General features: G+C 38.4%; 1 protein-coding gene across 1 annotated transcript; it reads right to left on the bottom strand.

The window, feature by feature from the left end:
• Positions 1-645: 645 nt before the first annotated feature.
• Positions 646-13,883, bottom strand: LOC140230323 (uncharacterized). Its single transcript, XM_072310477.1, has 4 exons — positions 13,834-13,883; positions 11,077-11,261; positions 4,456-4,602; positions 646-864 (listed from the first exon to the last, which is right to left on the bottom strand). The coding sequence occupies exons 2-4, from the start codon at positions 11,095-11,097 to the stop codon at positions 712-714; spliced, it is 321 nt and encodes a 106-aa protein (XP_072166578.1). The 5' UTR covers positions 11,098-11,261; positions 13,834-13,883; the 3' UTR covers positions 646-711.
• Between the last annotated feature and the right edge of the window lie 1,856 nt (positions 13,884-15,739).

The following is a 15,739-nucleotide window of genomic DNA, read 5'->3' as shown; positions in this document are numbered from 1 at the left end:
AAGTATCTGCATGAAATTTGACTTGACTGCACTGCTTCTAAATATGAAGATCTTTGCCTCTTTATAAAGATTCTTATAATCTGAACATGGGTTTTGGAATTCAAATAGAAAGACCAGAAAGTTCAGGTACAATCCGTCATGTACCAACAAACACCCGAGTTCGATCTGCAATGATGCACGACTCACGCTGCACGACGGATGTCGAAAAAAAAAGAAAAGAAGATGATTGTTCACTTTAAACATTGGCTTAGATAATGCTTTAACTCTATTTGTCTTTTGCACTGTAATATCAATTGCTTCTTTCATCATAACTTCGATAATTTAAAAGCCTTATGGAATTACGATCGCAAGAGATTATATTTACAGAAAAATCTTCGGATTATATACTATTACAAGAAACGAAGAGTAGGCCCTACATATTGCGTTTTATAACAAAACGATGTTTTATTTATCTCGGTCAGTTTGAATATAGATTATTGCCATTTACCGTTTCTTTTAGCTCTGTGAGCTATCTCTGACTTGTAAAAGACCAACCGCATTGATGTTAATCGAGCAAGGTTTTACGATAGAAACAGTGTTTTACACAACGATCTTTTTTTCTTAAACAAGGCTAGCAATATCTTTAAGTGCTATTTCATCCTGATCATTTCGATCCTTTCTAGTCGATGTCCCTAAAGGTGTGATCGATAAAAGGTATGATTTAAACGCGTTTCATATGACGTGTAACAACTCAACTTGCACATAGTCGCAGTCCCCGAAATCTTGGATGTAAAGTAGAAGTCCGTAGAGCGGGACTGGATATTTTCTCAGGTAAACCACCTTGGTCTCGTTGGGCCAATTTGATCCGCTGCCACACGAAAGAACCTGCAAAGGAAATGAGAGACATCACTTTTAATGAAAAATAATTGTTTTCGGGAGATTTATTTTTCTTAAAAACAAAACAAAACAAAAGACAAACACCCGCCTAATTCCAAGACGCACACTAGTCTGTCGTAGTTCACGAGTCTTGCAGTGATGAAACGATGTTTGAAGTGTAGAAGTCCATGTATTGTAGAATACGCCACTTGATGTTTGTACATGTATCAAAATACCAAATTTGCTATGTCAGTCATGAGTTTGGCTAGAGTAGCATTGTTAATTGAATTACATATCTATTTTTTTTTCGTGGTTTGTTTTCTTTATTTGCTTTGTGTGTTTGTTTGGTTGGATGGTTGGATTTTGCTATTTTGACTGAGTGATTTTTTTTTCCTTACCGTAACCGAAAAAACAAGGAAAAGTAGAAATTACGCGGTGCGTAATATATGTCCCCGCCGGAAGTAGCATTTTGTAGCAAAATGTACAATATAGGTCAAAAATCATGGTCAAAGGCCAAAGAAGTCAAAGGTCAAAATTCTGTTTAGAAGTTTTTAAGTCCTCACCTAGTGCCATCACATAAAGCAAACGGAATCGAAATCGGGTTAGATATGGCGAAGGAGTAGCATTTTGTAGCAAAATGTACAATATAGGTCAAAGGTCAAGGTCAAAGGTCACAACTGAAATTCTGTGTAGAAGTTTCAAAGCTCCCATGTAGTGCTATCATAGAAAGCAAACAGAATCAAAATTGGCTCATAAATGACAGAGAAGTAGCAAATTGAACATTTTGATCACACACGGACGCACACACAGACGGACGGACGGACAGACAGACGGACGGACGGACGGACGCACAGACACACACACAAGTACGGAGCCCGTTTCATAGTCCCCTGCTCGAACTCGTTCGGCGGGGACAAAAATTTTATATATATATATGTTCCTTCGAAAGTTTTAGGTACACTATAATGGTTGCAATTTACTATGGGCGTAAATCCCAGGGGAGGGGTGGGGGATGCATCCCCCCCCCCCCCCCCCCCCCGAAATGGAGGAGGGGGAATGGCCTGCACAAAAGATGATCTAGGTAATGTAGAAGTAACATGTGCCAAATTTGAAGCCAAAATCCTCTAGAACGGAGAGAGTTAGGAGAATCGAAATGTAAGTATGATTTTCATTCAAAATGCACTGTTACCATGGTAACACATTGTTCAACAATAATGAAATACGAAGTTTGTGTATCTCTGTACTATAGTGGTTGCATGTGCCAAATTTCAAGCCAAATGCTCAAAGACTGAGGGAGGTTCCTGAATCCACACTATTTGTGTATGATTTTCATTGAAAATATGTTGTTACAATGGAAACGCATTGATCAACAATAACAAAAGATTAAGTTTGCACATCTACGTACCACAGTGGTCAGGTATGCCAAATTTCAAGTTAAATGCTCAAAGACTGAGGGAGTTAGCTGAATCCACAATATCTTTATTATGCTTTTTGGTAACAATGCTGTTACCACGGTAACGCATTGTTTAACACTAATGAAAGATTAAGTTTGCACATATATATGCTATAGTGGTCACATGTGCCAAATTTCAAGCTAAATGCTCAAAGAATGAGGGAGTTAACTGAATCCACAATATTTTTGTATGCTTTTTAGTGAAAAGATGTTACCATGGCCACACATTGTTCACCACTGACGAAAGATTAGGTTTGCACATCTATATTAATAGAGGTCACATTTGCAAAATTTCAAGCCAAATGCTCAAAGACTGAGGGAGTTAACTGAATCCACAATATTTTTGTATGATTTTCATTCAAGATATGCCGTTACCATGGCAACACATTGATCACCACTGACGAAAGATTATGTTTACACATCTACGTACCACAGTGGACATAATTATGTGCGAAATTTCAAGCTAAATGCTTAAAGACTAAGGGAATTAGCTGAATCCACAATATTTTTGTAGTTTTTAAGTAAAAAAAAAGTTATCATGGCAACGCATCGTCAAACACTGACGAAAGATTATATCCACAATATATTCGTATGGTTTCATTCAAACTATGCTTTTTCCATGGCAACGCAATGTTCACCACTGACGAAAGATTAAGTTTGCACATCTATATATTGTAGTAGTCACATGTGCAAAATTTCAAGCCAAATGCTCAAAGACTTAGGGAGTTAACTGAATCCACAATATTTTTGTATGATTTTCATTCAAGATATGCCGTTACCATGGCAACACATTGATCACCACTGACGAAAGATTATGTTTACCCATCTACGTACCACAGTGGACATAATTATGTGCGTAAGTGCGAAATTTCAAGCTAAATGCTTAAAGACTAGGGGAATTAGCTAAATCCACAATATTTTTGTAGTTTTTAAGTAGAAAAACAACAACAACTGTTATCATGGCAACGCATCGTCAAACACTGACGAAAGATTTTATCCACAATATATTCGTATGATTTCATTCAAACCATGCGTTTCCATGGCAACGCATTGATCAACAATGACGAAAGAGTAAGTTTGCACATCTACGTAGCATAGTGGTGACATGTGCCAATTTTCAAGCCAAATGCTTAAAATCTGAAGGAGTCATGAGGCTAATCCACACATTTTTGCATGATTGGTAAAAGAAAAACTGCTGTTGCCATGGCAACAGATTTATTAACGCACACATCAAAGGTGTTTTGCACAACTACACATTATATTGATCACATATCCCAAATTCAAACTGAATTGCTACAAAATTGATAGAGTAGTTCGATCCACAACATTTTGTAAGATTTTTATGAAAATCTGCCGTTGCCATGGCAACGCATTATGAAATACTCATGAAAAATTTGTCATGCACATCTGCCTGTGATAGCGGTCACACTGCTAAATTTTAAGTTTATTGTTTAAAAAATGAGAACTGTAGTTCGATCCACAAGTTTTTACAAACTTGTGGATCGAACTCCTCTCTCGTTGCAATGGCAATGCATTTTGCGATATTAACGAAAAAGACGTCTTGCACATCTATCTTTGATAGCAGTCACACATGCCAAATTTAGGGTCAATTGCTCAAAAAAAAAATGAGAGAGTAGTTCGATCAACAACATGTAAGATTTTCCAAAAATTTGCTGTTGCCATGGCAACTCATCCAATACTAACGAAAAAGGTGTCTTGCACATCTTCCTTTGATAGCGGTCGCATATGCTAAATTCGGGGTCAATTGCTCAAAAGATGAGAGAGTAGCTCGAGTAGTTGTGAAAATATGCCGTTGCCATGGCAACGCATTATGCGATACTCACGAAAAGGTGTCTTGTTGCACATCTACCTTTGATAGCGGTTACACTTGCCAAATTTGGGGTCAATTGCTCAAAAAATGAGAGAGGAGTTCGATCCACAAGATTTTGCAACGGACCATGGACCTAATATACATGGACTGTTCACGCTTCACGGCAGTCTTTCTTTGATGTAATGATCGTCACCGACACATCTTAATTCTTTTGTACATCAAAAGAAAATAAAACTGATAGCTGTTTGAATATTTACAGTCAGTTGGAACTCCATTTCTCAAACCTCCTTGATAATAATATACACTAGTAGCATACCGAATGCTGAGAACCGCAGCTGGATTTTCCCCATGCCGAATGGCTAAGTAGAGTACCGACGTTCTCGATTATGATGTATGCATTTGTGCATCGTCCACCTGAGCGAATGACAATCCCAGATACGTTTAGTCTCCAGCCATTCATCAACTGTAAAGAGAGAAAAATATGTATATTTGTAATCCTTCAATCATACGCATATTTGCATCTTTGAGCATGCACGTATTTACTACAGGGTGAAATGCTGCCTCAAGTTCAAGATTTAAGTGAAACGAACAAGAACCATGCACATAGCACAGTGTGGGCGTTTCATGAAAGTAAGAGATGTAAGAATTTGAAATTTCTTGAATGCTACATGCTTACACGTTGTTGTTTTTTCATAAAAGATAAAATTATATTGGTTGGAACCATAAAAGCCTTCTATTGGCCTGCAAACAAGCAAGATGATATCCTTAGCTATTAAGATGATCTTTACATGTCTATTAACATATTATTATTATTATTATTATTATTATTATTATTGTTATTATTATTATTATTATCATTGTTCATCGCGCTTGTAGACTTGATTATCGATGGTCTCTGGGAAGAGGAGATTTTGTCATTTCAGACCCTTTAATGTACATCATTAGGATATGACATGTAATACATTGGTGCTGAAAGATTTGATTACAGATTTACATACTTATTTTCATTTTGACGCGTGTTAGATTCAAGGAGAAAGGAGAGTTGATTGTGAAGCAGCGACGTCACAATTTTAATTCCTTTTCGTATGTCTTTGCGGCCGATATTCGTGTTTCAGAGAGAAAAAAAAAAGCAACAATGCATGGTTAAGTAGATTTTTACTTCAAGCCCCACTGTGACCATTATCTGATGAGATCCATCACTTCAGACGTAAGTTCACTTGACAAAGTGTCATTAATAGAAACATGGAGCTACATTAGATATGCGTGCAGTATGTGTGTGTGTGTGTGTTTCTAATGTCCATTTAATTTAATTTCGTATTGTTTTTGTTTATGGGGGTCTATTTTGCTTTGTTATACATGCCTTCGCTATGTCTTTTAAGTTGCTATATGGTTTCGGAATATTACATAATTCCTATAAAATCATGCGAATAATATTATGATGTATAATTTCAATTCTATCAATAATAATGAAGTATATATACAAGATGAAGAGGTTTAGCATTTTCCTGCGTGCTTTGGCAAAGAGATCACACAAAGGAAATTCTAAGTTTATTTTAATATGATAAATGAGTTTGGAGTCCCAGTCCCTATATTTATAGCGAGCGTTCCCACCATTAGAAAAGGTCACACATTTTTGTAGCAAGAATGTCATCCACCTGGCGCTTGAACTACTTACAGCTGTTCCGAACAAAGAGAATGATGTCTTTGCATTGTGACGTATGCGCGTGATACGCGCATGCTTTACAACGAACTTTTGGTGCGCTTTGGTACGCTTTTGGAGCACATCGGGAAGTGGTCCACTTTTGGCTCGGTATAGTACGGTACGGTACACTTTAGGAGCGTTCGAGCGCTCCTCTGGCGCGGGTACGGTACGGTACAGTTAGTTTAGGAGAGCGCTCGAACGCACCCTCAGTCGTACGACTAGAAAATGGCAAGACTGTAACGGCAAAATCGTGTAGCGTGCGGCGGGCTTTAGACATCTTTTCAAACTATTCAAATATTAACACGTTCACTCAACGTCTATCTCCTCTAATGTTGCACAGGGCAGAATAATATATCAACAATCATTCATCCAGAGCATCCATATTCATCATGAAGCCAGACCGTTATGCACTTAGGTCACGCAAATCTCAACCGAAGATATAGAATGGTAAATAAGTTGGCGGTTTCTGTGACAAGAAGAAAGAGAGAGGGTTACCAAACAATATACAAGGTGTTACACAAAACATTTCCCACTTTTGATCCCTGATAGTTCAAAAATTGCCTCCGTTTTCACGGCATACAAGAATCAGCTAATGAGGACTCTTACGAATTGCCGCATTGCCAGGGAGAAGTTGAAAGTTGAACTGTCCAAGAATGACATCGAGAGGTCCCATTGACTTCCTTCGAAGAAGAATGAGGACAACTCATCACCTTCAGCAAGGAGGGTGACACGCAACAGTAGGCGCAATGAAAGGTCTCGAACAGTCATCGTCAAATTTGTTTCCTATAGCATGCGCAGCAGCATGATCCTATCCAAACGCCGTGTCCTCAAAGGAACGAAAATGGGGATTGATGAAGACTTGACAAACAAGCAACGCCCAACTGTTTCAAAAAGCGAAGTCTTGTAAGAAAGTTCTTGCAGCCTGGACATGGGATGGCAGAGTTCTTGCCCTCCTCCCAGAAAGCGGGGAAAGCGGGGAAACCCATGAAAGTGATTTAGATAATGATCCGGTAGGCTTTCGTCACTTTCTCATTTCAATCGGTAAAAATGCAACGGAATTCTGATCACCGGTGCAGTTTGTGTATGATTTTACAACACGACACTAGCTATCATTCGTATGACTGTAAATGCTAATAATAATTTGTGATATTTTTGTTGTTATTTTAGTTTTGTTGATTGATAAGTGGTTCACAAGGTACGGAGTTAGCCGTTCGTGAACTACTCTATTATAGATCTGTGAAAAATACAATCTGTGATTACAATGCACAAGATGTAAAAAATGGGTTCACATTCAATGCGGTGGATTAAATGAAAGGGATTATAATGATATGGGGTGTGTATTTCTAAACTGGGAATCTTCTCAATGCTCTATGAAACACTCACCTAGTTTCATATATAGAGTTAGCTAATACAATCAATGGCGATACCATAAACGATGCAAGAACTGCATCTCATTCACAATGCCAATGATGAGAAGCAGCAAACGTCAGAACATGACTAATTTCGTCTAGGCCCTATACAGGGTGGCCCAGAAAGAACGTAACACCTAAGATCTTTAATTTCAGCAATATGGTTGCAAATATGTCATTATTTTGCATACTATTGGAAAGATTATTCTTCTTCCAATAGAATGAGACCAAGTTTTTTTTTTTCATTTTGGTTAATGCGTTGATTTTAGGACCATTTTTGTAAACCCTTGCAATTTTCAAAATGTGATCATTTTGCACTCTCAGAGATACCGAAACCAGCGAGAATTCGGCTTGCCATGGAACCAGTAGCGTTCACAATGTGTGGAATGTGGGGCGGACGGTGTGATTGTCATTGTCCGTTTCCATTGTGAATGAGATGAATGGCTACTGGTTCTATGGCAAGCCGAATTCTCGCTGTTTTCGGTTTCTCTGAGAGTGCAAAATTATCACATTTTAAAAATTGCAAGGGTTTAAAAAAATGGTCCTAAAATCATAACGCATTAACCAAAATTAAAAAACTTGTGGTGTCATTCTATCGGAAAAAGAATGGTCTTTCTAGTAGTATGCAAAATAATGACATATTTGCAACAATATTGCTGAAATTAAAGATCTTAGGCGTTCCGTTCTTTCTGGGCCACCCTGTATTGCTTGGAAATTACAGACTCGCTCGCTATCGCTCACACATACGACCTTGCCTAGTAGTGAGACCTACATGTCCACTCGAGCCCTTTGCTGTCTCTTTGTACTCTGGAAAAAAAAAATGTGCGGAAAAGATGGAAAATGAGATTACAAATCATAATCAATTAGATAAATAGTTTTCTATAGTTAGTATCAACATTTTGGATTTTGGTATTTGACATTTGATATTTGGGCCGCGATGTAGTAGTGATACATACCACAACCTGCACATGCAGTGGCGGATCTCGAGGGGGCGCAACCGGCGCACGCCCCCTTTATTTTTCGTTAAAAACAAAAGAAATGAAAAGAAACATAAAATGAAACCCGGAGGTTCACCAGAAATAGTAGTCGCGCCCTCCCCCCCCCCCCCATACAGAATTCCTGGATCCGCTCCTGACATGCATTTTCCTTGATTTAGGACAGTTATTTTCTTCTGCACATTTGTTTTATAATTTTCAAAGCTGCGTTGTGTTTTGCAGCTCATCTCGCTTGCCGGCTGCGGAGATCATGAGATCAAAGCAAGAAAGAACGTTTAAAATGTTTTTGTGACAATTTTAACCCAGACATAGGCATGCTTTAATTAGCGACATGATGAATGTCCATGTGTAATAAAAGGTCCATGCTAGAACCAAGAACCTCATACATGGCTTCCAGACCGTCTTCCCCTGCTATTTTGCTTCCCAGGATATTATCATGACAAAGGAAGGGACAGGCGTCAGTCGCGAGTGCGCATTTTGTGGTAAGGATTCTGTGTCTGCTTCTGTTTCGTTCGGTCGGTATACTCAGAATTAAATGTACTTCACCAACGTTGCATGGTCGTGTATGTGTAGGGTGATGAGGTGTTTCACATTTGAGGTCCAGGACTCCGTTTACAGTGCGGGGCTGGACCGAGCCGCGGCCGCCGAGCCCAGCCTCAATTGCGAGGCCGGGCCCCGCAATTTTGTCCGTTTTTGTCGGCCTCGCTTTTGATTCAAACCTTTCTATATTTTGTCGCAGTGGCGCTCTGCTTGTAAACAAATACAATTTGGTATTGTTTTCAGACCCTTTGCCAACTGAATTACGTGGCATAAGGCCTTTGCCGAAGGAAAAAATCCTTTGCAGGACAAAACCACCTTAAACTATACTAGTTTTCGACGTTGAGGGGGTTAATATCCTGAATAGAGAAACAGTACAGGCAGAGGTTTAGGAAGCCAGACTAAAATTGGCCGCGCATTTGGCCCAGTTTGCGTTTACACCAAAGAGGTTCTATATATGTAATAGAGCGCGCGCTCGCATACAGAAGCGGGGCCATATACGACCCGCCGCCATTTTCAAAGAGGTCGACTACCAGAAGACTGAACCCGGAAGTGCCTATAGTTATACACGTAAAGTACAGTTTCGAAGATGGGGTTGGGTTGGAAAAATCATTCTAATTTTAAGGAAAATCAATATTTGTCCATATGCCTCCGGATTTTATAAGAGAGATATATTCTCAACACAGTATATGTGTTTTGATGAAAAAAGGACTTGCTCTAATGTGTCAAATACGAAGCCAAAATTGCCAAACAGGCATTCATGCATTCATATTACATAAATTATAAGGGTCTAGGGCAATTACCCCCTGGGCAATTACCCCGCACCCTTCCCCTGGCCCTAATCCTAATCCTAATCCTGAACCTAACCCTAACCCTAACCCAAACTCCTAACCCTAAACCTAACCCTAACCCTAATCTTTACTCTTACCTTACCACTAACCAGTATTTGGCCGGGGGGTAATTGCCCTCCGGGGGTAATTACCCGGATACGAATTATAAAGATTGCAGAAAGGTACAGTGTATGCTCTTTGGTATGGGAGTACTGATTTCACATAATATATGTCACTTAGAAACATCAGACACATATACAACACACACTCCCACACACATACAACACACATTCCCACACACACCCACACACATACGCACACACATGTACACACCAAACCACATTTTTTTTTCAAATTCCTACACACACAAAACACACTGTGTGTTGTGTGTGTGTGTGTGTGTATGTGTGTTGGAATTAATTTGAAAAAAAAATTGTGGTTTGGTGTGTACGTGTGTGTGCGTATGTGTGTGTTTGTTGTGAGTGTGTGTGTGTTTGTTGTGGGTGTGTGTGTGTGTGTGTGTGGGAGTATGTGCTGTATGCGTGTTGGAGTGTGTGTTGTATGTGTGTCTGATGTTTCTAAGTGACATATATTATGTGAAATCAGTACTCCCATACCAAAGAGTATACACTGTACCTTTCTACAGTCTTTATAATGTAGTATGAATGCATGAATGCCTGTTTGGCAATTTTGGCTTCATGTTAAGGCACATATTTGACACATTAGAGCAAGTCCTTTTTTCATCAAAACACGTATACTGTGTTGAGAATGTATCTCACTTATAAAATCCGGAGGCATATGGACAAATATTGATTTTCCTTAAAATTAGGACGATTTTTCCAACCCAACCCCATCTTCGAAGCTGTACTTTACGTGTATAGGCGCTTCCGGGTTCAGGCTTCTGGTAGTCGACCTCTTTCGTGCGCGCGCGCCACTGTTCAATTGGCCCCGTTTTCATTTGCACGCACTGAATAGTGAGCGCTTACTCTATTACATATAGAACCTCTTTGGTTTACACTGAGAAAAGGCCGAGCCTCGCACTGTAAACGGGGTCTCTGTTTGGAAACTACACCGCGAGGTAGACGTGACTGTTTCCTCATTAAGTAGATTCCAGTCCACAGAGATTGCAATCCACTTGCGCACGTCTTTCTTGGATACTTTTGCTGTTTCCTCTGACTTTCAAGTTTGTAGTTGAAGTCTGGAAATTCTCCTCCTGTTCTCCAGAGTATCCCATTCCAGGTCCAGAGTAGAGTTGGCAAAAAGTCTGGAGACCAGACTAGGAACCTCACATGATCAAGGGCCCGCCTTCTTATTCCCTGTGCCACAGTAGATCCATTTTAGTATTGGTATGAGAGTTATAACATTAGGAATCGACCTTGACGGTAACAGTATCAGCACTGGTTTTATCTATGGCATTGGATAGGGCAGATAATCTATACCTTCATCAGTGTTTGACATACTTACTTCAAGTCCCACGTGAGTCATTCCCTTGGAATCATTAACATCGAGTCTGGCCTTCCCATAGTTCTGGGCTAGTATCTGCAGATCTCTTGACAAGAAACGAACAGAGTGGAAAGTGGAAACTCTCCTTACCGAGTTGTAAATAGCTTTGGTCCTTGATGTTCTCACTTTGGTCAATCCATGTGAATCTGTTAATCAAAACGAGTGGAGATGGATTATTTTGATTTTTTTTTTTTTTTTTTACTGTGTGCGCCTCACGAAAAGTTCAAGTTCTTTTATTTACCACTTTCGTAAAACAACACATAATGAAGGCTTTACAAAATTAAACACACACACACACACACACACACATTGGCACCTTGTCAACCATACAACCCTATGCAGGGTAGGAAAACAACACTAGAGAAGCACTCTGAGAACGCAGACCTCCGCCAAGCAGCTAATTTCCACCAATAATCTTGTTCTTCTATAGAGATCAGTGATTTCAACCCATACGTAGGCCCTATGCATGCTACAAATCGTCCGAATTCCTAAATATAGAAGCCTTTTGTTACGTCATTAACCCCTCGGCTGCGCAGTGCGCCTCGCAGTAGAGCACGCACTTTAGTGCGCGTATTGAAACCTAAAAAATACGTAGCTTGAACTCCAAGTTCATTGACCCTACCTGCCAAAATATTGAAAATCCTTCATTAAATCCATAAAAGTTTCCGGATCACTCCCAAAATCTAGTCATCTGTTCCTTATCATTATCAACCTTTCCTTCAGGTTTCATCTAAATCCGTTCCCAACTTTTTGAGTTATTTTGCACACGGACGAACAAACAAACGGTAACGAAAACATAACCTCCTCCCTTGGCGGGGAAAGAGAATTATAAAAGTGTAAAGGGGTGAACAGGAAGGTTGATTGGCTTTTATAAAGTTGGCCCTTATGACAAAATGAATTAAAATCTACACATTAATACACACACACCACCACCACCGCCACACACTCACATTTTATAAGCTAACACGTTGCTTTAAATACACGTGGAAGAAGTTACTGCAAGTTATGTGCTTCTAAAGAAATACAACTTAAATCTCTTCTTAAACTGATTCAATGAAGAAAACTTATTCTAATTTCGTGAGGCATGTCATTCCATATCAAGAGACTGCAAACACATAAGCATAAAAACAGCAATTTGGGGAAATACATTATAATAGATATTCTAAACTTTTAGAGAGGAAAACATCGGTTGAGTATGTGCATAATATGAAAAATTGAGTATGACTCGTATTGTAGCTGAAGCACATTTCTCACATTTCTTTCACTTAGTGCTTTCATTATAGTTTCATCATTAGTACTTTGTGTCCTATCTCCATTGCAAAACGAATTTACATTTTTCCTGGAACCCGCGGTCACAAGCTTTGCTTTTCCGGTTCCTTCGTATTTCACAATATGTTATAAAGAATTGTCTTTTATGTGCATAATATTATGCTGACACACTTTCTTGTCATGACCAACTTTATGTTATATTTTGTATCTAGCTAACTGCTTGTTTGTAGTTTTTCTTTTTTGTTTACTTCACGTACAGATGTGAAGTGAAATGTGAAAATAAACGTGCTGGAACTGTTCACTGTAGTCTCGAATGTAAGACCAGTGCAGTTTCAGTAATTCAATTCAATATGACGCCTATGTTACCATAAATAATGGTCTAATGTACCAAATGCTTTGCTTGGATCTAGAAAATTTCCAGCTATAATCTGTTTATTTTCATATACATTAATTTCACGAGGAGTAAACTGAATCAAACCTAAAGATGTGGAGTACCTCATGCGGAACCCATACTGAGACTTATTCAATAATTTCATGTATCTGAAAATTTTAGAGAATCTATCATAATATATACATCTTTCTAAAACTATTGAATATACAGGTAAAGTCGATATTGGTCGATAATTTGATATTTCTTCCTCTGGACCAGATTTATATATTGGAACCACGTTTGCTAATTTCATTTGATTCGGCACACCACCATTTATCATAGACAAATTCAAAGAGTAACAGATAATATGAATAACTTTTTTTTTTTTTTTTTACAAAATCAATTTTCACACCATCAAACACAGAACTTTGACCATTAGCTCAGCTTAGCATTGACGGTCCAAATTAGGACCAATGACTCAATGAGCCAAAAACTCATTAAAAGAATCATATATTTTTGATTCATGATTAATGCACATCTATCACTGCAAGAAAACCTATGAAACAAAATATTACGTTTGTTTTATATCCAACAATACTGTTTAAATTTAACATCTATATTCAGTGAGGGTTGATATCTTGTAATTAATATAATCTACATTTCTTGTTACACAATTTCAGAAAATTTTTAGTAAACCATGGTTAACTTGGATATTTTCTTTTTTACTCTAAGCTGTTTTCAGTGGGAAACATGAATCATGAATAGACAAAACATTTTGCTTAGAAGCATAATAAGGCTCATTAGCATGTTATGTATAGCGGAATATGGTATATCTCTCACTTTATATATATATATATATATATATATATATATATATATATATATATATATATATATATATGTGTGTGTGTGTGTGTGTGTGTGTGTATATATATATAAACGCATATATAACCCGTCATGTATATATTTTTTTTCTATTTATAAATGCATATACATATACATTTGTATTTGTCAGAGATCCTATCGATTTATGTTCCAAACGGAGCTGAAGTTCGGAGAGGACAAATCTGGAAACTCACCTTTGCAACATGCAAGTCCCGCTGAATCAGTCGGTCCACACAACGTTAGTGGGGTCCAAAGAGATTATAATCTCTTTGGTGGGGTCACGGTGTCGCACATGATTCCACCGTCCATCTCAGTACTCTCGACGCATCGGAAAATCACGCCCTCTCTTGAGTGTGTGCTGCCACTTGTGGACGAATAGGGGCTCCTCGTGAAGGCTTCGGTCGCCCCGCGATAGCCGAGATATTTGCAGATGGACATGGCCACGCCGATGTCCCAGTCTCCATACCTGCATACACGTTGCCAGTTTCCATGACGATGACCTCTGACCTCAACATTACCTTCGTGAGTTCCATTTGCATCGACTAGGCGAAAATCACCTCTGATGACTCTTTCCTTTCTGGATGCTCCTGAGAAAGATACCACGTTTATCCCTCGTTAAAAAAAAAAAAAATAATAATAATAATATACTTGTCACTTAACATCTCCCGGGAAGTTCAGGCGTGTCTAAAACCTATGTAACCCCAAGGAACGTGCATCACGGTATAATACTTATCTGTCAAACGAAATAGAATGTCTGTCATGACTTGTGAGTTAGTGAAAACGTCTTCCCTAACTTTGACTGCAGAGACAATACAAATTTCATTGAAAACGGAAAAAAAAAAACGGGATTTGAGGATCATGGGCAGCATTTCCACGTTAGTCAGGACCGATGATGATTTCTGAAATGTATCAAAAATGTTGACGCACATGCACGATTGCGGTTATTTTGAACTATCTGTCTCTTGGCATGACTCTGAAACCAAGTCCCTTATTCTGACAACTGAAATATGGTCACACAGTGTTTGTATTACCGGAAATAACACATGATTTATGTATAGGATCCATTCAACGTCTACTTTGAAAGATTATGGTCACGAGTACTACCATAAACAGACCGTTACGCTTATTATTCATATCAAGACAGTTTTACATTCAGATGAAGGTTTCTCTAAATTTGTACTTTGAAATTTGTGGAGAATATAATTCATGGTATTTTTTTACATGACATTTTGTTGAAAATATGAAAACAAATAGAAATTGGGATTTAAGATAAACCGTCACTTTCGTGTTTGTGTGTAAATCATGGAAGGGTCTACAACATGAATTATGCAAACCCGCCTTCCAATGGAAGCATTTGTAATATATGTATATATATATATATATATATATATATATATATATATATATATATATTATACAAATAATGACTGCTATGAGGGGCACAGTTAAAATTATGGGCCCAAGGTGATGTGAAAACCATAACTATGCCCGAAGCGAAGCTGAGAGCATAGTTATGGTTTTCACATCACCGAGGGCCTACATAATTTTAACTGTGCCCGAATATCAAGATGTCATTATTTGTTTTATATACCGAAAAAAAAGATTCCCAAATAGATACCGAAGCATTCGTACATGTGATCTATGTGTACGGGGTTGCGACTGTCTGTCTCCAAACGTATTTATAGGGCACAGTCAATTACTGTGCCCCGGGCACATTAAATCATGACGTCATTTTGATGAACAATGGGGCACAGCTATTTTCATGACTCTCCTTTTAACCAATCAGATGAGAGGATTCTATTTGAGGTATATATATATATATATATATATATATATATATATATATATATTGATTCACAGCAGTAGTTCAATATGAAAACTCCGTGAGAGACGTATTTTTGACGAATTTTACAAAGGTTTTACAAATGGTTTTACAAAGATACCTTGCGCGTGTATTTCGCAACTTTTCTTCTTCGGAGCATGCCACTCTTGTCCAAGGTAGAAACGAAATGCGTCGTCGGAATACTCCCCTTCAAGTTGAGCGTGTAAAACCCTCCTTTTGTTTTGCATAACGTTACCCCAACCACATTGCTTACCAGC

The sequence above is a fragment of the Diadema setosum genome, chromosome 7, assembly GCF_964275005.1.
Source record: "Diadema setosum chromosome 7, eeDiaSeto1, whole genome shotgun sequence".
NCBI lineage: Eukaryota > Metazoa > Echinodermata > Echinoidea > Diadematoida > Diadematidae > Diadema > Diadema setosum.
The sequence above is the reverse complement of the archived record's forward strand: the minus strand, read 5'-3'. Positions and strand labels throughout refer to the sequence as shown.